The sequence below is a fragment of the Halichoerus grypus genome, chromosome 8, assembly GCF_964656455.1.
Source record: "Halichoerus grypus chromosome 8, mHalGry1.hap1.1, whole genome shotgun sequence".
NCBI lineage: Eukaryota > Metazoa > Chordata > Mammalia > Carnivora > Phocidae > Halichoerus > Halichoerus grypus.
In genome coordinates, this window is record NC_135719.1 from 126,333,187 (window position 1) to 126,356,985 (window position 23,799).

Sequence of the window (23,799 nt, forward strand, 5' to 3'; positions counted from 1 at the left end):
CATTCGCTGTTCGAGACTCTCCGCCCCAGGTACCAGTGACCTCTGGTTAGTAGACATGAACGTGGGATTAAGAAAAGAGTAATCAAGGATGTTTATCCAGTCAGACTTACACCTTAGAATAGGCTTTTACTGTTCTAGAGACAATCTTCCAGAAGATGAAATGATCCAAGATTCCCCAAAAATATTTATTCATACAAAGATTTTGAGAGTAATATTTGTATTTGTCTTTATACCTCAGTCTACGTGTCTGGGGCCAAGTCATCGTGTGGCGCATGTGCGACCTCCCCGCACGCCTCACCCGTTCTAGCACCTGCTTCCAGGAACACCAGATGGACACAGGGTCTGGGGTGGGGGGACCCATAATGCCCCAAGACTGCACAGACCCCAAATCCAAATATGTGTGCCCTGACCTGGAAGGTGTCTAGCCAGATGTCCGAGGGGAAATCGATTGAGGAAGAAGGCGAGAGGAGGGACCCAGAGGGCAGACGGGAGAGTGTTCATTCCCACCCTCTGCTTCTGAGTTCAGCGTATCCAGATGGCCCCATAGAGTTGACGGCCCGGGAACTACATTCCCTGGATTTTTCTCCCTGTAATGACCCTTGGTGCTGTTGATTGATGTTGAGAGGACAATTTGCCAAAATAACAGATTCATCCTTAATCCCAGGTAGTAGGAGATACAATTCTGGGACTTTGTCTAGGTAACCTGTCTGAAGGAAGATGCTTGCCTTGTATAATGTAATCCCGATTCCCTAGAGCAGATGTGGGGCAGCGATGAGCACATCTGACCTCAGAAGTGTCTTCCGGCCTGGCCCTGTCCCGGCCGTTCTCTGCCCTTCCTCCTCCCTAGGGTATCCCAGATCCATTGCCGCATGATGCGTCCCGTGTCGGCTTGCCATCCCTCTTCCTCTGTCCCCACCACCTCCGTCTACGTCACAGAAAATCTGTGTATTCTGAAGAGTTGGGCCTTCCCCTAACCAAACCCACACTTTCTTTACCACAGTGATTCTCAGAGCCAGCACGAAGGAGAAATGTCCCAAAAGGGAACTTCGTCTCAGCCATCTGCCTGGAGCCGAAGGTTGGGGGCTCCAGGCCTCTAGGTGAGGTCTGTTGCCTTTGTGTTTCCCGAGGAGCAGGCGGTCAGGCGGTGGCAGTCCTCTGTCCTCTCTCTCTGTCGCAGGCAGGGTCTCAGCTACACTTACAGGACTTGACCACCATGTTAGACAGCTGTTCCACCTTGGGGGTCCTCCCAACATAGTACAGGATGGTCAGGGGCTCCAAGTCCTGGGGCACACAGCAAGGTGAGGCAGAGGCTTCAGGGTTCAGAGTGTTGTACAGTCCCAGCACCTGGGGAGGACAGGTCATTTAGAGGGCGGCAGGCCCAGAGCCCCCTACCGTGTTCTGGGGGCTGCTCTTCCGGTTTGGGGAAACACCTGTACTCAATGTGTGAGCATTTTCAGGTTAAGCTGAGAACAACTAATGGGCAACTTTAAAACGGATCATGAAATATTCTCTGCTGTTAAGAAACACTCCTCTGCTGGTTTTGCTAGCTCTAACTGGTCGCTTCGGTGAGAAGTGAGCTCACTGAACGCTGCTTTGGGCCATTTAGTGAGCGCCAGAGTGTGCGGCCCCAGACAGGAGGCAGTCAAGGGTGAGCTATCAGGAACCATGTTTCACAAATGACTGCCCTATTTCTGAGTCCCCTTGAGGGAAAGAAAGGCAAGCGAGTGTCAGAGTCCTGACTTCCCCCTCTCTCCCCTTCTCTTCCCATTGTTTCATATTAGCTGCTTCTGTGTGCTTTGCATGGTCTTTCAAAACGTCTTTTCTAGGGCGCCTGGGTGGTTCAGTTGGTTAAGCAACTGCCTTCGGCTCAAGTCATGATCCTGGAGTCCTGGGATCGAGTCCCGCGTCGGGCTCCCTGCTCGGCAGGGAGTCTGCTTCTCCCTCTGACCCTCCCGACCCTCCCCCCTCTCATGTGCTCTCTCTCTCTCAAATAAATAAAAATCTTTAAAAAAAAAAACAAAACAATCAAAATGTCTTTTCTATATCCAAGAGGCTGGAATTCCCAGAGTCCTTCCACCAATGGCAGAAGCCTTTCTGCCCCAACATCCCTTGCTAGCTGTGTGCGCACATCTCTGACCTACGGGGAGTGCTGGGACAGTGAGTTAATTTCCAGAATGGTACAAAAGCTTTAGACAGAACAAATAAAAAGGCTGGTTGAAACCATGGAGGAAGTTTTAAAGGGCAGGGTGTGGCAAAGTAGAGTCGGGCCAGGGTGCCAAGATCAGAACCTTCAGCAAAGGGGTTTTACTCGCCCCGGATCATCATTCGCTCGTTCACCATTCAGTCCTCACGCATTCGTGTGAACGTGTCCCGCATGGCATGAGCGCCACTCCATACCGTGCTGTGGGTTGTGTCCGCGCTGCGGAGGTAGGGACAAGGGCCGGAGCAGAAGTTGGCGTAGTAGCCCTTAGGTTCATGGACCCATTTCCAGCCCAGATCTTGTCGGAAGTCAATGTAGAGAGGGCGCACACAGCAGTTCTCCTCCAAATTGCTACAACAACAAAAAAAACATTTATAGACCACTAACCTGAAGGAAACCACCAATATGAAAAACTTCACCAACGGCCCTCATATTTGTACCTGGAGTCCTTCCTGGTCATCCTAAGAGGTGGCCCTAATCAATGGAATCCCAGGTTCAAGTGCACTGAGCAGTATATACCATAAAAGCATCTTCTTGTGTTGAAGACCATGATCCCAAGGACATAATAGGCAGATACAGATGACGCATAAGGAAGAGAAAAAAGGCAAAGATGGTCCTGCCCCTTTTTATATCGTAGATCAAAGCAGAGACATAAATTGCTTCACATAAAACCAAGCACTGGATGTTCTTAGCCAGCTCAGCTTTGTTGAGGGTGGTTTTATCGTTACCTTCCTAATGAGCATCCTGCGAGACATGAACTCTAAGCTCATGCAGCTTACATACTACAGTAGATTGCTTAGACCAAATCTAGAGGCCGTCGAATCAAAATGAGGCGTATCCTTCTGTTAGACTCGTGCCTCACCCCAAGTGTGATGATCATCAGGCCATTTTAATTCTGTTCCCTGCAGAAATCCATTTGGCAATAACCCTTGCCAAGTGGGCATCTAGCCTATACGTCAATGTCTGCTGCGACCTAGAACTTACTACTTCCAAAATCTGGCTTCTTGTAGGTTCCATGGGTGAACCATGGCAAACATTCCCGGTTATCTATCTATTCAAAAGCCATTCCTACCTCCCTTCTCCCTTGCCACCTCCCATTACAGAGTCTAGACCACCAGATCCTCATTTTCCTGGCCTCTCTTGCGGGGAGGGGTGGTCATGTAAGCCAGCGACGACCAATCAGACATAAGGAGAAGTATGCAGAGGGTAAGGGCAAATTCTGGCAAAAATAGTTGATTCTTTATAAAAGTCACGGATGGAAGAGGAAAGCTACCAGCTCTGCCTCTCCCCCCTTCTTGTCATGAACACAGACAAGATAGCTGGAGCTTTAGCAGTCACTGTGACCGTAAGCAAGAAGATGAAAAGCAAGCCAACATGCTAAGCATGGCAGGCTGCGGAGAGAGAGCCTGTATTCCCAGTGGCATAACGAGGCAGCCAGACCGACCCTGAGCCTGCTGCTGCAGGCTTCTTGTGAACAAGAAATCCTCTGTGGTTTAGGCCACTGTGCCTTGCGGCCAAGAGCATCCATTCCTAACTGATTATGAGCCACACAGAGCAAGCCTACGGGCCAGCCTTCAGACAGTTGGCGGCCAACTACATTGCCTCTCCTACACCTTCAAGCTCGACCTCCCTAGTTCGCTCAGTTGCTCCTTATAAGACATGGTTTTAGATCTAAAAATTTCCTAATTCATTCTCCCCAGCTCCGCTCAGGCATCCTCCTCTCCAGCCAAACTGACCCATTCGTGTTCCTTCCTTCCTCCCCCCTTATCCCTCCATGCCCAAACCTCACTCATCTGCACCCTTCGGAAGCCTTTCCTGCATCCACAGATGAACTTTTTGCTCCGGATTCTTAAAGCACTCTATCCTTTGGACCTTCTCGTAGATGTGGTCATTTTCTACCTTTTAGTAACTGCTGTGTGTGCTTTATCATCCCTGCCCTTATGAATGAGGAGCTAAACTAAATAAGAGAAGAGGCTCTTTCTTTTTCTCTCTTCACAGTGGCTACCTACCACTTCCGAATTAGTTCATTAATTTCTCCAGCTCAAATTCCCCTGGTACGTGGAGACTGCTCTATTTCCCCTCACCCAGGAGCATCCTTGGACAGTTCACAGGGAACTGAGCACTTCTTTCATGGGAAGCCCTGCATTCGACTGGTGCAGCCCCTCTGGAAAACAGTATGGAGGTTCCTCAGAAAGTTAAAACTAGAGCTACCCCCTCAGAAAGTTAAAACTAGAGCTACCCTATGACCCAGCAATTGTACAACTAGGTATTTATCCGAAGGATACAAAATACAGATTCAAAGGGGCACCTGCACCTTGATGTTTACAGCAGCATTATCAACAATAGCCAAACTATGGAGAGAGCCCAAGTGCCCATCGACAGATGAACGGATAAAGAAGATGTGGTGTATATATACAATGGAATATTACTCAGCCATCAAGAAGATCTTGCCATTTACAATGACGTGGTTGGAGCTAGAGAGTATTAGGCTAAGCGAAATAGAGAAAGACACCATATGATGTCACTCATGTGGAATTCAGGAAACAAAACAGATGAACATGGGAAGGGAGGGGAAAAAAAAGAGAGAGAAGGAAGCCAACCGTAAGAGACTCTTCACGATAGAGAACAAACTGAGGGTTGCTGGAGGGAGGCGGGTGGGGGATGGGCTAGATGGGTGATGGGCATTAAGGAGGGCACTTGTATGATGAGCACTGGGTGTCGTATGGAAGTGATGAATCACTAAATTCTACCGAAACCAATATGACACTATATGTTAACCAACTAGGATTTAAATAGAAAAAAAACGAAGTTCTGCATTCATCTCCCCCACACAAAAACACACCATAGAAGTACTTTACAAAACACGATAACTACAGAGAGGCTTCGGCCAAGTCTCTGCGATCCAAACTGTCTTAGCAACACTCTCCTCCTCACTTGCTTCAGCCAGGCCCTCACAGAGCTGGGCTGCGGAAAAACGGGGGCTTCCAGAAAAACAGGAAGACGTTGGTAAGAGGTTTTAAATCTTTTTCCTGGAGATGTTTGTGACTAGCATCCAGGACCCCCCCGTCGGCACAGCTTAGGCCTGGGGACTGAGCCCCTGAGGGCGTACAGTAAATGCTGCCTCAGGAGCTGACGGTCGTGAGTGGGCCCAAGCTCACCGGAAGCAGTAATTGGTATCCAGGGCCCGCTTCTTCCTCTGCCCGCCCTGGCCTGGGTTGTCCAGCCGGTGCGGGGGAATCATCATGAGGATGAGGTGAGGGTTGTGGTGGTCCTTCTGCTTCTTGAGGCGCCCTAGATCTCCACGGCCATGATCATCCTCACTGTCCACACCTGCAGAGGGGAAGGAGGAGGACAATCTCCTGTCTAAGGAGGGCAGGGTGGAGGCTGGCTTCCTATGGCACCCCGTCACGGCCCTGCAAGGGCAAGGCGTCATGCTCATGTCAGGCTACAGGAAGCGGAAGGAGAAGACCAGGGAGAGGAACGCACAAGACACCTGTGGTCAGATCCCCTCATGACTCCGGTATCTAAGTCACCCAGAGAGCAGAGAGCCCTTCCCAGATGCTTCCTGGGATCTCGGGGCCGAGAAGCTTCCATGAAACACCCCAGGCAGCTGGCTAACACATTGCTTTGGGCTGTCCGTTTAGATTCCCAGACTTAGAATTTTGGGGTGTGAGTTTCCTCGTATGCTCTGAATTGGTCAAGACAGCGCCGAAGTCCTCCCTATAACGTAAGATGTCTCGGTTTAAGATCCCTTTAATGGGAGCCGGAGGAGCTAGACTCCTTAATTATTAATGGGCACATGCGCGAGTAGTTTCAAGGTGTTTCCACTGTAACACTCAGATAAGATACCAAGGAATGTGATCCACAGATTTAGCACACAAACTCTGCGGCTGGCGGGGAGACCCTGCTATTTCATCTGGAAAGGACAACACTGAGGACTGAATTAGACCGAGTCTCAACTAAAGGAGATCTATTTTGTGACAGGCAATCGCCTGCTGTTGTCCATCTCCACCAAGGACAGGAACATGAGGAGCTTAATTTACACAGTGACGGAAGGGACTTGGACCCCATGAAGGCGCACTAGGACCGTCAGACAAATGGGAGGCGTGGATCTAAAATTCCCTTTTCTGAGAATCTTTATGAACAAGGTAACTATTTACAGAGTGGGAGGATTTCGTCCTGACCTCGCCTGTAGGTAAGGACCCCAAAGGTCTTCTGAGCTCTGAGGTTCTGTGATTAGGATGTCAAATGCTTGGCTTTAAAAATAAAAGGGGGGGGGCCTGAAATCAGGCCCATGAAGGGTAAGAGGTCTGCCCAGGGCTGGCAGCCAAGAGAGGGTGCACCTCTTCCCAGACAAGCCTCTGACCTCACGCTCTGGCATGCTTGGTTTGATCTTGAGGAACCACCTGGCTTTGGGTGTGCCTCAGTTATCCAAAATGGGACTATTCAAGGAAAGAGAATATCCCTGAAACCCAGAGACTGTCCAGAGATTGAGCGCCTTAGAAACAGACTGGAAAACCAGAAAAGACTCTCAACTATTTCTCCATCTTAACACAAAAACCCTGATCCCCAAAGCAGTCATTCAAACCCAGATGACTCCTGGGTGGGGATCCCGTGGCCTCTGTAACATCTGGAAAGTTCAGGAGTCAGGACACTTGTATTCCTGGTCACCGCAGGTCCTTTTTTTTTAGGGTAGGGGAAGACAACGACTATTTGTTGAGCATTTGTGGCACTGTGTTTTACATTTGTTATCTCATTTAATTTGCATGATAACCCTACGAAAGAGGTATTTTCATCTCTGTTTTAGTGACTGAGCTCAGAGAGGCGGACCCGTTGGCCTCCATGATGCACCACTCTTCCCAAGGTTACACTGTCTTCCAGATGTTAACACACTCTATCTATCAACTGAAAGTCCCAAGCCTTGCCTTTAGAGCAAAGCAGAATTACTCGAGTATAAAATAGTTGGCCATCTCCGTGAGGGAGTTTGGTTGCTTTTCTTGGGGCCTGGTTGGGGTCTCCTGTTCTGTCCTGCCTCATCAACCGCCCTCCACCTACTATACACCATCCATTTTGTTACCTTTGAATTTGATTTCCATCACCTCATGAATGTTTTCCAGGATGTCTCCATTGGGCTGAAAGGTGTGACATGGACAGTGAATGCTGATTTCCAGACCTAAGTTGGACTCTGCAAAATAAGACACAGAATCAGTGAGAACATTCTTTATGTGATGGGGAAGTGTGCCCATCACCGTGCACGGTTGGCCAGGGCCTCTGCTCCCATAGGCAGTCACAGGAGCTGAGTAATGCTGAGGGACACAGGAGACAGAAGGTGCCAAAGCTCGAGCGGACCTCCACACGTGTTACCATATTGCAGGTGTTTCTGTTACGTATGAATAACCAAATAAAGGCATAAATTAAGGGGCATTATAAAGGAGAATTTTCCTTCTTTTTAGAAGATTTATTTATTTGAGAGAGAGCAAGTGTGGGTGCATGTGTGCGAGCGGGGGGAGGGGCAGAAGAAGAGGGAGAGAGAGAATCTCAAGCAGACTCTGTGCTGAGCGTGGAGCCCGACGAGGGGCTCGATCTCAGGACCCTGAAATCATGACCTGAGCCGAAACCAAGAGTTGGACGCCTAACCAACTGCACCAGCCAGGCGTCCCAAAGGAGAATATTCATAGTCATCTATTTTCAAAGGATGGTATTGGGAAAAAATTGTCACCTGCCTACTTGGGGACAAAAGAATGAGGATACAAGAAGGAAGAAAAACGACCATCACACTACCTAGGTGTTTGTTGGGAGAGGAGATACTCGAGCCAACCTGCTGAGGCAGGATGAAATGGGAAGCAGGGGAGGGACCGGGAGAGGCCAGGGAAAGGGGCTCACTGAAGAACTTGGGAGCAGAGAAGCTGTGATTCCAAAGGCCACCAATTCCACCAGATGGGAGGAAGATGGCAGAGTCTGCGCCGTAGGATTAGAAGTCAGGAAGCAATGCTAGAGGCAAGGTCACCTGCAGACAAACAGCCGAATCCGTCTACGGGGAAGATGCCAGCCTTTCTGCCAGGGCCATGATTGTGGGTGTAAATGGAGTGGTAGTTTCCAGAGGACAGAAAATGAAAATCACAGTTACCTTTGGCCATATTTTCCTTAAGGGATAAGGACAGAATGAGGTCAGAGTTACTTGGAAGTTTCTTCTCTGGGAATCCCTGTTCAGTTAATGGGGGAGCTAGAGATGTGGATGGCTCACTGGGGGAAAACGAGCCGCTCAGGAAGACCATTGTGAAATCAGAGCACAGGCCGGGGGAGATGGCCAAGGGCCAAGGGCCCCGATGACACGAGCTCGGAGAGAACCAGCAGGAGGAAATGTGCAGACGCCAGGGCTTGCTGACAGACTCTCTGGTGCAAGAAGGCCAGCTGGGGCCCTTTCTCCTATTGGTGGTGTTTGCGTTTTACTAAAATTGGGGAAGCAAGGAAATTAGTAAAACGGGTTGAGTAAAGTGGAGGGAGAAAAGGAGGAATAAGAACAGACACATTTGAACTGAATCCAGAAGTTTTGTGCAGGGAAACTAGGAAGGGTCTGGTATCATGTCAATTCTGGTGGGTCAGACTCAGCCAGGGAAGCTCTGGTGACCCAGAGGCAGCAGCAACCTGCGCTGTGGGAAAGGTCATGAGGAAAGGACCCTTCTGGCTTCAGGATCAGCATCTCAGCAAGCTGATTGATTTACTGTGCCCCGGGCCGCCCTCGTTCTGTGTGAGCATCCAGCCCTGGGACCAACCTGAGGTGATCTTGAAATCTGGTGTCATCAGGGAAAACCCCAGAGTCCAAGCTAGCTCAGCACCCTTCTCATGCACAGAAGGACTCAAGCCCAGGGGTTCTGGTCACCATTAGGCAGGCCAGGATCCCTTCTTCCATAAACTCCAGAACCCAGTCTCATCTGTCCTCCTCCAAACCAGGGCAGCCTCTAGGACACACTGATACTTGCTGAGCTTGAAGATTTCAGTTCCAGAAGGTTAGCTTTGGTGGGGAGGGAGGGGGCTATGATAACAAGGAAGCTGATGCCCAGCCAGAGAACAAGAAGTAAAAAGAGATGGAGTCACAGGAGTGTCTCCTTCCTGGTTGAAGGCCATTGAAGGAATGAACCGGGGTGGCTGAAATGGGCTGCAGAGTGTACTTCCAATTACCCAGAAGGGCTCAAGGGAGGCCAGGAGAGACCTGGTGTGGGCAAGTTCTGTGATTCTGTGAGTTAGAAAGTCAAGGTGCAAGGGCACCTGGGTGGCTCAGTCGGTTGAGGGTCTGACTCTTGCTTTGGGTTCAGGTCCTGATCTCATGGGCTGTGAGATCGAGCCCCACACAGGCTCCACACTCGGCAGGAATCTGCTGGAATATTCTCTCTCTGCTCCTTCCCCTGTGCATGCTCACGTGCGTGCGCTTTCTCTCTCTCTCTCTCTCTCCCCCTTTCCCTCTCTCTCTCTCTCTCTCTCTCTCAAATAAATAAATAAATCTCAAAAAAAATAGAAAGTCAAGGTGCAGACACATGTGTTGGGGACAGTTAGGGTTAGGGGACAGGTGGTAGTGTAAGATGGCGGCCTGGCTTGGCCACCAGGCTCTGTGTAGGTAGAAGACTCAGAGTGATGGCAAGAGTCACCAGCGTTTGTTGAGCATTACATGTCAAGCGCCGCTCTAAGACTTTATGTGCAGTAACTCATTTAATGAGGCTTAGAGAATTAAATGGCTTACCCAAGGTACCCAGCCAGTAAGTGGGGAGAGCCAAGATTCAAACACCTGATGCCTGAGCCACACCCTAACTGGTAGAGTCAAAGAGGGACAAAGAGGGGGCAACAGAGACCACCAGGGAAGGCGCCTGGGTTTTCCCAGTGTCCCCCCTCTCCTGTGCTACGATGCTGGCTGTGCTCCCTACCCGGGCCGCTAGGGGGTGTCTGACTCTGCACGGGGAGAAAGTGCAGACCAGGAGGAGAAACAGCACAAGGGTATGAGGACCTGGGTCCCCTAACTCTGGGTAGGGCTCCAGACAGTTCTGGGACCCAGAAGGCAGGCTGGCAAGCTGGTGCACAGGAGGCTCTCGGATGTTTGCTGAATGAATACAAGACCAGACGTGTGACTCGGTTTCCCCATCAGTCCACACCACCAACTGCACCATTTGGAGTCCATCTGCTGCCTAGTTCGGAGCCACGAACTCTGAGGAGACTCACAAGCTCTGCATAAGTAAAGGTCTGTGTGGGATTCCCCTGCGTGAGGGGTGGGAAGCAGCTGCCTAACTAGGAACTGAAGGTTCCAATGAAGAACTAACCTCAGAATTGGCAGCAGTGGGGATGGTGGGTGGGGGACCCACAGGTTTTATTACGAAATTATCTTTTTGATGTCTCAAGGAAGATGGAAATCATTCTCAGCGCAAACTTCTCATTGAGCTCTGCAGCTGGGAAAATAAGAACTCCTTCAAGTGCCCAGGGCTTCAAAGAAATCCAGGTGGAGCTGATCAAAATCAGACAGAGAAGCTAAGAGATGAATTTCCCCAGCCCTTCCTTGCTGCAGCCATGTCAGGCTCTAGGCGGAGTGCCGTCTGAGTCAGAATTCCCAACTGCGCTGCCCAAGGCACATCCTGGTCCCGTGGGTGCTCCTAGGCTTTGCCTCTGTGCTCAGCAGGGGAGATGGGACAGAATTCCCGGGTATCCCTGGAGCTGAGGCAGGACCTTCAGCCCCTGATCAGCCGGCTCGGCCAGGATGAGGGCTTGCAGACTCGGATGCTTCCAGACCCCGGGCAGGTTACATAAGTGAGCAAAGCGAGCCAGCGGATCATGCTCAGTGGGGACTGCCAGCCTCACTCTTGGGGGAACAGCAGGGACTGGAGGGCCTATGGGGACGTGAAGAATGCGTGCCCCACCTCAAGAGGTGGCCACTACTCATCTCCCATGGATCGTCATGGGGAAATCTTCCAATTTTTCTAGAAAATCCAGAAGTCCAGGTTTTATGTGAAATCTCCTGACTTGAAAAATAGAAACTGTTGACCATTACTTAAATTTAAAACATTATGTAGGCCAGGCCTTAGTGCTCTAACCCCAAAGCACCAGGACAGGTTTCCCAAAATATCAAGGACAAGAAAGGACCCACCTGCTCCAGGGACTCTGGACATCAGCATGTGGATGGACTGTGCCCCCAGGGCAGCTGATGACAGAATAAAACTCTGGGCAAGACGGGCAGAAGGAACAGATGGGCCCACCACAGGCACGCCTTCCCTACCAAGCATCAGTCCGGGCAGTACCCCCAAGTACAAGTAAAGAAGGGCAGGAACAGAGACAGACAACAAAGCCCTGTCATCTCCACGCCCATGGCTGCCGCCGCAGCGCAAGCCCCCGCTGCTCTCATCCGGGCGGCTGCGATGGCCCCTAGCTGGTTTTCTGGCTCCTTCCTTTGACTTCATGGCAACCAGAGGGGTCTTTTTTTTTTTTTTTTTTAAGATTTTATTTATTTGAGAGAGAAAGAGAGAGCACAAAAGGGTATGAGTGGGGGCAGAGGGGAGGAGCAGAGGGAGGAGAAGAAGCAGACACCCTGCTAAGCAGGGAGCCCAACATGGGGCTTGACCCAAGACCCCGGGATCATAACCTGAGCAGACAGATGCTCCACCAACTGAGCCACCCAGGCGCCCCCAGAGGGGCCTTTTAGAGATACAAACCAAATCACCTCACTCCATATCCCATCCCTGCTTATAACACTGCAGGGCTTCTCATCACACATGGAATAAGTCCTCGAACCTGACCGTGGTCTTACAGGTCCCAAGTCATAAGGCCCCAGCTGCCTCTGGCGCCCGGCTCACTCCATTCCAGCCCATCAGCCGGCAGGCCTCTGTCGGATCAAACCATGCCTGCTGCCGCCTGGGGGCCTGCGCCTCCCCACCTCCTCTGCCCCGCACACCCTTATTCTCACCTTCACACGCTGGCCCTTCTCATCCCTCGGACCTCAGTGCACACATTCCCTTGCACAGAGAGCCTCCCTGAGCACCGCGTGCCGGACCCCACCCGTCATTGCCATAGTGTCCTCTTTCGATGTCTTGTGGTACTCATCCCTGACGTTCCTACCCATCAGTATGTTCTCTTGGTTATTCTGTGTCTCTCCCATCGGAACGACAGCCCCATGGGAAACGGACCTCCCCGGTCTTGTTCACTGCTGTATCCCTCCCCCCAGCCTGGCTGAGGGAGCATTTTCATAAATATGGGGTGAGTGAATGAATGAAGGACACAGTGAGCCAGTGACAAAGCTAGGGTTTGAACCCAGACCTGTGACTCCTCTAGTTTTGTCCTGTTCCTTCTATTTCGTGAACGATCAAGGGACCTTGAGGTGCCTTCCAAAAGGCTCAGACTAAGAGTCAACCTACCTCTTCGCAAGAGCCACTCACGCACAGTGTCAGTGACATCAAAGGACAGCCACTCGGCGGTGCCCCGTGTGGGCAGGTTCTTACCGCCGATATAGCGCTGTTTGGCAATGTGCTCATCAGGCCGGAGTATCTGGAGGGCAGAGAGAGAAGTAAGTACCCCAGGCCGGAACAAGCCCCGCGGCCCAGCTCACAGTGCAGGAGGCCAGGTGAGGAGAGCAACGGGAAACTAAAAATTCCTGAAGGCTCCTGTGAGCCCCTTATTTAACGCTTCATCCTCTCCAGGACAGACACAGATGGAGAGAGTCCCAGAAGGTGGGATTCATGGCCAGGTCTGCTGATCTCTGCGGGAAGGGGAGGCCCAAAATGGTAGAGGAGCTGGCTCTCCCGTTTGTGTGGCTTCTGTTCCGGGAGGGGCTCACCTGGAAGAGCTCGATCCTCTGCTCGCTGCGCTTGGAGCTGGGGTTGGGCACCCGCAAGACCCGGAATTCTGCTCGGAACAGGTTGGTTCCATTTTTCTCCACTGAGGACACGTTGAAGCGGAAAACCTTGGAGGTGATTCCTTTGGGGCAGACGGCCAGCTCATCTAGGAGATCAAGCAAGCGGGGAGAGGGGCAGTGTGAGTGAGACCCACAGGAGCCAATGTGCTGCCCACGGACACTCGCCAGGTGGCCGAGGTCCCATCCACGGCCTCCCTAGAGGTTCGACAAGGCCTCAGGCCTAAAGGTGGGGGCGGAGGTAGATCTTGGTGGCCCTGGAATCACACACAGGCCTGAGCCAGGAGCAGGGAGACCCGGGAGCCCCAGGACATGGCACCAATGACTGGCCAGTCAAAGACAATCACCCCTCCTCCCATGGCCTCAACATCCCAGCTCTGGCAGGCTCTCCAGCCTGCTTTCCTACTCTTTTAGAAAACATAGATGCTCAGAAGATCGCGGCAAGTCCCCCTAGTAGTTTAATCGTCTCACAGCTGTTTGACCCATTCATTCGTTTGTTCCTTCAGGCATTCATTCATTTATTACATGTGTATTGAGCACATACTGTGTGCTAAGCACAGTGCTGACAACGGGAAGCAAAAATGAAGAGCCGTGCCCCTGCCTTCAAGGAGATTCAGATCCAGGGAAGGATATCAATACAAAGACCCACATAATGGAACCAGCAGGAAAGTGCTGAGGGCCTTTGGAAAAGCCCAGGAGTTGCTGGGTCGGATCAGAGTAGGGAGACAGCAGGGAGCACGTGATGCGAAGAGGTACCATTTGATCTGGGTCCTGCAGGAGGAAAGGGTTTGAGGATGGAGAGGGAGGGATTTTCCATGGAAGGACTGCTGGAAACACAGCAGGGAGGGGAGGAGGTGCATGTGTGTAAGACGACCTGGAGCAACCAGGTGAGGGGCCCACAAGACAAGGTCAGGACAGCCGACTGGGGTCTCGCCACGGGGAGGCTGAAATGTTAGATCGAGAGGCTGGATTTTATCCCATCAGCAGTGGGGAGCCATGGAAAGTGTTAGAGCAGTGCAGTGACATAATTAACACTGTGTTCTAGACCCACTGAGGCAGCATCGGTATGGCAAAGAGCCCACATCTCAAGCCTGGCAGACCCACGGACGTTTCTTCAGACAGAGCTGGGCCATCCCTGGTGGCCCTTTTCTAAGGGTTTCTGTCCTTGACAGTACATGCTATACCAGCCCCTGTCACCCTGCTGGCCTCTTCACCCCTGTCCACTGTCACGCTGCTGGCCTCTTCACCCCTGTCCACTGTCACCCTGCTGGCCTCTTCACCCCTGTCCACAAGACCCACGGCCGCAGATGCTCTTCGCCATATCTCAGTGCCCCAAGAGAAAAGAAAGCTCCTGTCTTTTTCTCCCGTACACTTCACAACCTCAAGGTCTGAGCAGCATTAACACCCAGAGAAAAACTTTCTACACAAATGGTAACAATAGCCAGAACTTGAAATTCAAGCTCGGAGACCCAGATTCCACACATAATGGACATGGCTGGAATGAGCTCATAATCACCCCGAGGGATGGTGTAGGAAGTCACGGACAAGGCGGGAAGGATCAGAGGCCTGGAAACAAGCAAATGCGCTACTGATCTTTAGGAAAGGATGAGTGAGTGTTTCTGGAAATTGCCATCTGGTGGGCCTGACACTGGTTCTTAGAAAATTAATGGAACAGATGTTAGGAAAACAAATGTGTGAATGCCGGCTAACGAAGCCCTGATTAATAACTGGCTTCAAAACACAAATACTGCCAACTATTCCCTAAACCGTGTCAGACAGAACCAGAAGGAGGCATCAGTGATAGCAGTTTAATTGTTCAGCTTGCCAGTCTGGAAGCCGCTGGTCACGGATAAGCACGCGGACTGGCAACCCTCTCGAGCACCGACACGCTTGGTTCTTGAAGGAGCTGTCATCGATGCGGCTTCAGTTAGAACAGTCCCTCCAGTAACTGCTGAAAGAGGGAGTGGAGTGTGTCCATGTTGCTGTGGAAAGGAAAATGGAATGGAAAACGGCACGTGCCCGTAAGCAGAGTCAGAGGGGGGTCAGGACCGCGGGAGGCCAGGACATGGGGGCACTGAGGAGCTAAGATGGTCTTCAGGACACTCTTGTAACCATCCCTCTTTTGTTGCTCCCAGCCCATCAATCAGATATCTGTTCCCTCAGACGGACTCCTCTTGGTGGGAACTTCAAGGAGATTTCAAGAAGGAGGTGCGAAGGATCTTTTTTAAAAAAAAAAAAAACATTTTATTTATTTATTTATTTGAGAGAGAACGCACGAGCAGGGGGAGGGGCAGATGGAGAGCGAGAGAGAGAGGGCGAGAATCCCAAGCAGACTCTGTGCTGAGTGTGGAGTCTGATGCAGGTCTCCATCTCAGGACCCTGAGATCACGACCTAAGCCAAAACCAAGGGTTGGATGCTCAACCGACTGAGCCACTTAGGCTCCCTGGGAAGTGTTATTTCTTTTTCTTTTTCTTTCTTTCTTTCTTTCTTTTTTAATCACTGGGACCTACAAATTTCTAGCAGAGTTAGAAGGGACATTAGGGGTCATCTAGTGCAACCCTCTTCAGATGAAGAAACCTATGTCCAGAGGGGTCTTGGCCGGGGCCACACATAGTTGATGCAAGCAAATTGACACTAACAAGTACAGCTCAAACATATAATCATTAGTGATTACAAGAGAACTGCCTAGGAGAGAAAAGGAAATGTAAATATAATCTTCTTGGCAATTAAATCCACGGAATAATGATGATGTTTTAAATAATTGGTGGAATGAGAGTGTAAATAAACAAACCGTGATAACACCACCTTACATTTCATGGAGCTTTTCCTAACTCATCTGACCCTCTAACAATCCTTGAGGAGAATGAGAATAAGTCAAATTGACCATTTTACAAAGGAGAAAAGTGAGTGACTTCCCCAAGGTCATGCAACTAGTGGGTGGCAGAGGTGGTATTTGAACCCAGGTCTTCTGATCACCCCTCTCTTCTTAAAGTGGGGCCTCTGGAAGTTGGGGGGCCCTAGGAGATCAAATAGTGGAGGCACAGGTTCACCGACAAAATGAAAGCTTCCATGGAGTGGGCCTACAGTACCACCATAGGCCCAAGCAACAGCCCATTCCCGCTCAGTTCTGTGGGTAGGCCATGCATCTGCAGGAAGCTAGTATTATTGAGAGCCGGACTAGAGGGTCCACCGTGAAAATTACATTAGGACCAACTTTTTCCACTATGCAAAAAATATATATATACCGGTGGAGGCCATTTTCTCTTTTTTGCTATAGGGAGAGAAAAATAAGCAAAGAATATTCATGTAGAGTCTTCATGAAAAAATGTGGAAACAGCTGACTACGTTTCGACCATGCCTCTTAAAATGTTGTCAGCCTCCAGGGCTCCTAGAGGTGCCTTTGCTTATATCCATCCTTTCTGCCTGTAAAATCCTGCTGCTCCCAATGGCAGCACGCACACACCAGTGAGGAGCTGCTTCTTCACCCCGGCTGCACATTAGAATCACCTGGAGAAGCCTTAAAAACAGATGATTACCTTGGAGTGGGTGGGTCCAGAGCTTTCTCCCCCCTTTCTTTCTTTAAAGATCTCCAGATGATTCTAATGCGTAGCCGGGGTTGAGAACCACAGTTTATAGTGCACTGCAAAGGGTACCATGGCTTCCAGATGTTCTGGAAGTTTGAGAAACGACACTTCAGTGATTTAATCTTTAAATAGGTTGACCTTTAAAAGGTATTAGACATGCAGTTTGGCCAATGCATCATTTAAAAAATTTTTGAATTAGAAGCCCATCAATATTTTAAGCCCAGGTTAAAAGGTGGGAAATTTCACAAAAAGAGCCAGGTTTTCTGCGCTTCTGGGAAACGGCAAGGTCTAGTGAAGCTGGACCCACATTCCTAAATGCGGAAATCAGCAGGAACTGAGCAGTGGGTGCCTTCTTTGACCAGGGTGTGGGAGCTTCCGGCTACCCCCACCCGCCATCGGCCTCCCACACACCCTATTCTCTCCTCAACCCCAAGGCCAAGTGCCCCGTGCGCTATGTCGTGGTGCTGGTGCTGAGGCTTTTCTTCCAGATCTTTTGCATTAGCTGTCTAGTCTCTGTGGACACTTGTGTTTGCAGCCCCTTAAGGAAAGGTTTTGCCCTAATACACCGAGTCGTAAGCTTCAGTGGGCTTAAGAAGCGGACCCCGCCCGCAGATTCTGATTCTGTAAGGGTGAGGTTGGGCCTGGGAATCCACGTGTTTCCCACTCACATAGCCCCTGGACTGTTCTTGGAGAAACACTGACCTAGCGTGCAGAGGGCATTGGCACTGAGAACCAATGAGTTCTTGGGATATGAAAGGTCTTTTAATTTTCAGAATGAACACAATCTAAATGTAGCCTTCAGGAAAGAAAGGCCAACGTATCATGTTTTCTCTTTGCTCAGGATCTCTGGGTTTGCTGGCTGTCTTCGCGCCAGCCTCGGATGAAAACAAGAGTCTCCCGCCAGCCATGGATAATTACCGGCCAGAAGTTAAAATGACACCCACACTGTTATCTTGATAACAAGGATGACAGAGGAATGGAGAAGGCTGTGTCTTTCCCCACCACGGTGTCAGAGAGAGGCCCTACCCAGCCAACTCCCGCTGAATTATAGAAGGATTTACAGAGGCTTGCCTTCCGTGCGGAGACTGTTGAATCATCCCAGATATAGACACAAAACTGTTTCAGCTGCAAGAGCATTTGGAGATTATCTCCGACTTCACAGATGAGAAAACGGCTCAGAGAGGTGACCTGTCCAATGCCACCTGGTGTGGCTGCTTAACCAGCTTAAGGCTCTTCATTAGATAAAGAAAACCCTTTTGTTGAAGTTGGGAGAACATCTGCAGTGGTATGAATCTCCTGGCCAAAACAACAGGCAGAGCTAAGAACGAACACACCCAGTTGGCCCTATGCGATCTGCCCCCCAGGGTTACTAAGAGCCCCTACCCACTCCCCACCCCCGCTTTGGTCCAATATGTGATTTATTCATATTGTAAGTCCAAGTCCTATTGCAGCCTTAAGGTTAAAGGTGGGGCCTAAAATATTTCCTTTACACACTGGCATTAGTGCCCAACAACATGCATTCTGCAGGCAGAATGTCTAGGTTAGAGTCCCCGCTCTTTGAGGCAAATCACTTCACTGATGCGTGCTTCCGGTTCCTCATCTGTAAGGTAGAGAATCGGGGTTCCTATCTAAGAGGGCGGAGCCAGAGGACGGGCCTCTCCTCTTTGCTCACCTTGGTGCCCTTTCCCCTGCCCCCCTGGAAATTACTCCTTGCCACATTTTGCTCTCCAGGCTCCCCTATCTCCCTGGGCCACCTCCTGCTGTCACTTCCCGCTAAGTGCCTGCCCACTGGGTACAAAAGCAGACTGGCAGGGACGAAATGTGGAAGGGAACGCGATCTCCCACTTCCCCAGAAGCTCTGGCCCCCAGACCCTGCCAGCGTCCCGCCACAGACCCAGTGCCCCTGCTGACCAGCCCTCACGAGCTCGGGACAGGCTTCCCTTACGCTAAGCCTCTGAGGCTGCCTTTCTGCTCCTGCTCAGCATCTGCCCACTGCCTCCTTTTAATTAGTGTGTCTTCTGCCTCTGCCTCTCTGGGGCTGGCTCGGCACCTGACCAGCTGCAGGGCGGGCCCAAGCCATGTCTGCTCAGCCTCTGTGTCACCTCCAACAGCTGCAGAGAGTCTGGGCCTGCTTCCCGTTTGCACCTGCAAGCCTCCACGGCATCGCCCGTGTCCCACGGGGCCCTGGCTCCTCCCCAAGATCCCATACAGCATCTTGCTCCCAGCCTGACCAGGCTCTGCGGCCCCAGGGCCACCCCCGCCCGCCCCAGTTGCAAGCTGCTAGTGCTGCTGGCTAAGCTGCCAAGCAGCCGTGTGCCCTTGCCCTGGCTTTCCCCAGGGCTGCCCGCTATATGCGCCCTGAGTCTCTGTACGAAATCGATGTCCACTGGCACCTGTGGGTCCTTGCCTGCATCTGGCCCATTCATTCTCTTCTCGGGATTCCAGGCTGGACGGGCCCCTTGTGACGCAGAATCCCTCCTCCCTGGGACTCCACCTCCTGACCCGGATCATTGAGGTCCGAGCCCTTCTCCCTCACCCTGGGCTCTCTCCAGACCTCTCCTGCAGGCCTCAGCTGTCCATATTCGTGGCCACTGCGTCCTGACTTGGTGGTTGCCCAGGGGTTGGGGGGGTTTCGGCCATCCTGGTGCTGGTGCCTCCGGGAACTGTAGGCCCCCAGCAGACCCTGAGCCAGCCCCACCTGGAGGACGCCAGGGAGGGCGCCTCGTGGCATACTCTACCAGCTCTGCCTCGTACTCCGGCTTCCGCCCCACACGGTAGCCACATCCTAAGGCAAGGCGCTCCAGGCAGCCACAGGAAACGGAGTGGGAACCCCTCGCCAGGAACCACAGGCTCCTGGATCTGGCCTGGGCCCGCTCCCAGTAGGGCCTTTTGCACCTTCAGCTAGAGCTGCTCCATCCACCCACCACCTCTTCCTTCTCTTCAGCCAGGTTCCTTTCAACCCCTGACCCCCCTCACCCTGCCTGCTCCCTTCCACCCTCCCGCCCCTACTCCCCACGGCCAGGTGAGCCCGGGAAGAAGAGGTAGTCGGGGTGGCGAGGACACCTGCTGGTAGGAAAAGCAAACAGAGCTGCTCCCAGAGTCCCTGGCCCAGAGTGGCTCACATTCCTCCTTCTTGGGCTGTCAGTTTCTCAACATCTGCCAAATCTCTCTCTCTCTCTCTCTTTCTCTCGTATTGAGGTTTTTTAAATGTCCGTTCAGTAAACACACATGACTCCCACACGTGTACAAACACACAGACATCTCACCCAGAAGCCTCCCAGCTTCTCAGCACAGACGGGAGCCTCCTGGGAGGACACCCTCCCAGACACATGTCCTCTCTGCACCCACAGCCACACCTCCCACCCACTCTTCCCGTGACACGCAGACACAGAAGGGCGGCCAGCAATCATCGACACGTCCAGAGCCACAACCCTGCTCTCCCCGTGTCCACAGGCCTGGAAGCCGCCCATTTTGAGCCCATGACTCTGTCTACTGTACAAAGCCCGAAAGCACATGTATGTGTGAACAGAGGTGCAACCGTGCTCACGGCTCACGTGGGTCACGTGTGTGGCCCTGACCGACGGGCCTGGACAGCAAGAGGCTGCCCCCTTGCCTGGGCTTGGAAAAGCTTGACAGACATGAATCTGGGGCAGGTATCCTCTTTTTCCCAAGAACTGGAAAAACTAAACCACAGACGTGTTGCAGTGAGTTGCGAAAACAGGGGAGAAGACCCAGGTCTCCAGACTCGTGAACCCAGAAGGGCTTTCAAGAGAGCTGGCCCTGGCCCTCCGTGGCACCCGTCTGCTCACAGTTACCTAGCCCGTCACACGTGCCAGCACACAGAGGTTAACAGGACAGCACAAGGTAATTCCAAAGTAAAACCAGTCCAGGTTGTGATGCGAGTTCAGCAAGCCACTCAACCCCAGGGCTCCCGGCCTCCCAGAAGCCAACCCCCCCCACCCGCAGCTCTGTCTCCCTCCCCACCCACCCATCCGGGCCCCAACTGTGCCTCGCACCTCCTGAGCCTGGGTGTGGGTGAACCCAGGGCACCCCCCTCCCCCGGCTCAGAGGCCACCGCTCGGCCCCCCTCTGTGGGACTCCCTCCTGCAGTTCAGACCCTCTGGAGCAGACACCCCAGCGAGAATTTGGACTTACTGTGCTCCGCCAGCCCCTGGATCATGTCGAATTTATGGATTTCTTTGGCATAATACTCCGACTCGGTGTTTTCCTGAGTGCAGCTGTCCTCCCTCTCCCCCTGCATCTCCTCCAGCAGCTCCCGGGTGCTGTTGTAAAGGGCCAGGACCTGGTAGGGGACGTGGGTCATCACCGATGGCTCGGGGGGACTGGTGAGCCGGAGTTTGCTCAAGATCTGTCCCCTAATGGCTTCCACCCTCTTCTTCTTGATGTGGCCAAAGTCCAAGGTGGTGCAAGTGGACAGAGAGAGGCTGACCGTGGCAAAGTTCAGCAGGGCCAGGACCACCAGAGCCCTTTGCAAGTGCATCTTCATGCGCAAGCTGGGGAGAGCGGCTGGGGGGGGGGGGCGCTGCTGCGAGGCCCGGCGAGGAGGAGACCCCAGCAGTCGTGCAGAAGGAGGGAGGAAAACCAGGCGGCCTCCCTAGATCCCGAAGACTGAGGCTTGGCAAGAAGGTGCATGAACTCACTGCACTGCGAGAGCTTCAGGACTTCCAGGAAGCACTGGCAACCCTGAGCGCGAAGACGCCGACTGTGTGCCTTGGAGCTCTGGGTCTCTTCTCCATGTGTCTAAACAGGTTCTGCGGGGCTCTGACTCCCAGCAGGCCAGGTGGAGGGCAAGCAGAGGGCTGGGAGGGGTGGCAAGGCAGCTGGGAGTGGGAAGGGAGCTGGAGTTTTTCCTTAGGTAAAAATAAATAGAGCGGATATCTGATATTGCCAAATGCCGCTTGGCGATGGGGAGAAAGTGGGTATTTTAAAGAAGGAGCAGGAGGACCATGGCTGGGTCCCAAAATCAAAATCCTTGCCTTGCCCTGAAGGAGGATAAGAAAAGAGAATGGAAAAGAAAAGGAGAAAAAAAAATGTTTAAAAAAAAGTCAGATAGCCAGTGAGTAGGTGGGGAGAGGCAGGGCTGGGCTGGGCTGGCCCCGCGAAAGGTGGGGGCAGCGCAGGACACACTTGTCTCTCGGGCACACCATTCATGCTTTCTCTTTTGTTTACACTTCCTCGGGGGCTTTCTAAATGACTTTGTTCACGCTGCCTCTCGTCTTCATTGGCTGGGAAGTGGGGGTATGTGCAATTGGAAGGCAGGGAGGACAGGCCCCTGGAGAGCAGCCCCAATAATCCACTTGGACGCCCAAGGTCACCAGCACCTCGGCTTGTCTTCTCCCTCGGCCATTGCTTCTGTTCCCTGCTTCTCTTTACAAAAATAAAAAGGAGAAGAAAAAGAAAATAGCAGCCAGGTCCCTGCACGCCTGCTCCGGAAAGCTGTTATTCCTTCTTTCTCAGGCTTCTTCCCCTATCTCTCCCCTCTCTTGCTCATTCCCTTGGCCTTGGCTTTCTGCTTCCCTCCCTTCCTCTCCCTGCTGCTTCTCCCTCTCCTTCTCCCTCTCTCTCTCTCCCTCTCGCTCCTCTCCCTCTCCCACTCTCACACACACATGCACACACACTGCTTTCTCTATTTCTCTCTGCTGAAATTTTATACCTCCCTCCCATGACGTCTCAGGCCCGGGTGGGGGAGGGAGGGACCAGCGCACGCAGCCTCTTTTGCTGCACGATTTTAATGTTTTAAACAGGCACAGGAAAAGCCGAGCCCATTTGAAAAATACTTTGCGAGTCCTCTGGTTCGACGTGGTAACTGAACTTTTTTTCCCCTCTTGGAGTCACTCCTGCTACACGTTGACTGTTTTTCTGGAAAGTTACTCCGACAAATCCCTTCCCTCCTTCTCCCCCAGCTCCTTCGCCCTCTCGCCAGCTGTCAGCCCGTCCTCTCTCCTCGGCCCGTCTCTCGCTCCTGCCACGGTCCCCTCACCACCGCCCCCTCACACCCCCCACCCCCGGTCCGGGCCGCCCCCTGGGCCGGCGGCCCGCGGGGCAGGGGCGCGTGCGGGGCCGGAGCAGGGGCAGCCGTGCCCACCCTCGGGGGTGGGGGGGCGACGCCCGGCCGGGGAGCGGGGTCGGAGGTGGACACGGCTCCGCGGCGATCCTGGCCCCGATTCTTCACTGACAAGCCTGGAGTCGGGCGGCCGGCTGAAGCTTGGAGATGCTCCAGGGCCATTGAAAATGGTGGCGTTTTCCGGCAGATCGAGGGTGCCCCCTGGCGAGGCGAGGGCGCCAGTGAAGGAGCGCGGCGGGCCGGGGCCGGGACTCCGGGGAGGGCTGGGGGTGGGGCTGGGGGCTGGAGGAGAGGGGCCGCGGGAGAGGGCGAGGGAAGCGACACCGGAGCCTGGGGGGACGGGCTCCCTCTCGGCCCGACGTGCGCACAAGTGCACCTCTCTCTTCCCGGGGCCCTGCTCGGCAGCCGCTCTCGCAGAAATGTCCTCCAGATGTTCGCAGCCTCCCTCCCCGCCGAGGGTTCCGCAGGGAGCTGCGCCAGCGAGCGCAAAGTCAGCAGTTGGCCCCAGCCCATTTCCCAGATGGGTGAGGGGAAGTTTTCTCTCGTCTCGCTCTCGTTCCTCTTCTCCGCCTAAGCTTCTACGTCTTTTCCCACGAGAAGCTCAGAGAGGGCAAGGCACGTTGCTTCCCGGCAACACAGGACTTGCCCCTGAATCGGTCACTTTCCTGCGAATCTGTGCTGCTCCCCGCCACTACACCGCGCTTCACCCAGCCTTCCTGGACCCTTCCTGTGAGGTCTGCTTCCTGCCTCTGGCTCCTAGGCCGCTGGGATGTTCACTGAATCCCCAGAACAGTGGTTGATCAGTCTACAATTGAGGAAACTGAGGCACAGAACGATTTTTTTTTTTTTTTTAAGGCCACCCTCTCATGGGTGGTGGAGGCGATATTTAACTCAGGCTCTCTAGTTTGGGTAGGCATTGTTGTCATTTGAATAACATGAAGAAATCTAGGTGTAGAAAGCTTAAAAGTAACTTACCTAGAATATATAGTTGGTAGGTGTGGACACTGAGATTTGCACCCAGGAAATCTATTGCCAGAGTCTATGCATTTT

The 23,799-nt window shown here is 52.6% G+C and overlaps 1 protein-coding gene across 2 annotated transcripts; it reads right to left on the minus strand.

The window, feature by feature from the left end:
- Positions 1–106: 106 nt before the first annotated feature.
- Positions 107–22,606, minus strand: TGFB3 (transforming growth factor beta 3). 2 transcript variants are annotated; one of them, XM_078053998.1, is made up of 8 exons: positions 21,326–22,604; positions 20,820–20,967; positions 13,005–13,168; positions 12,586–12,715; positions 7,278–7,385; positions 5,359–5,530; positions 2,398–2,551; positions 107–1,344 (listed from the first exon to the last, which is right to left on the minus strand). In XM_078053998.1, the coding sequence occupies exons 2-8, from the start codon at positions 20,923–20,925 to the stop codon at positions 1,186–1,188; spliced, it is 993 nt and encodes a 330-aa protein (XP_077910124.1). In that variant the 5' UTR covers positions 20,926–20,967; positions 21,326–22,604; the 3' UTR covers positions 107–1,185. The 2 variants fall into 2 exon arrangements, with proteins under 2 accessions (XP_077910124.1, XP_035924459.2); XM_036068566.2 differs by having other exon boundaries at positions 20,820–22,606.
- Between the last annotated feature and the right edge of the window lie 1,193 nt (positions 22,607–23,799).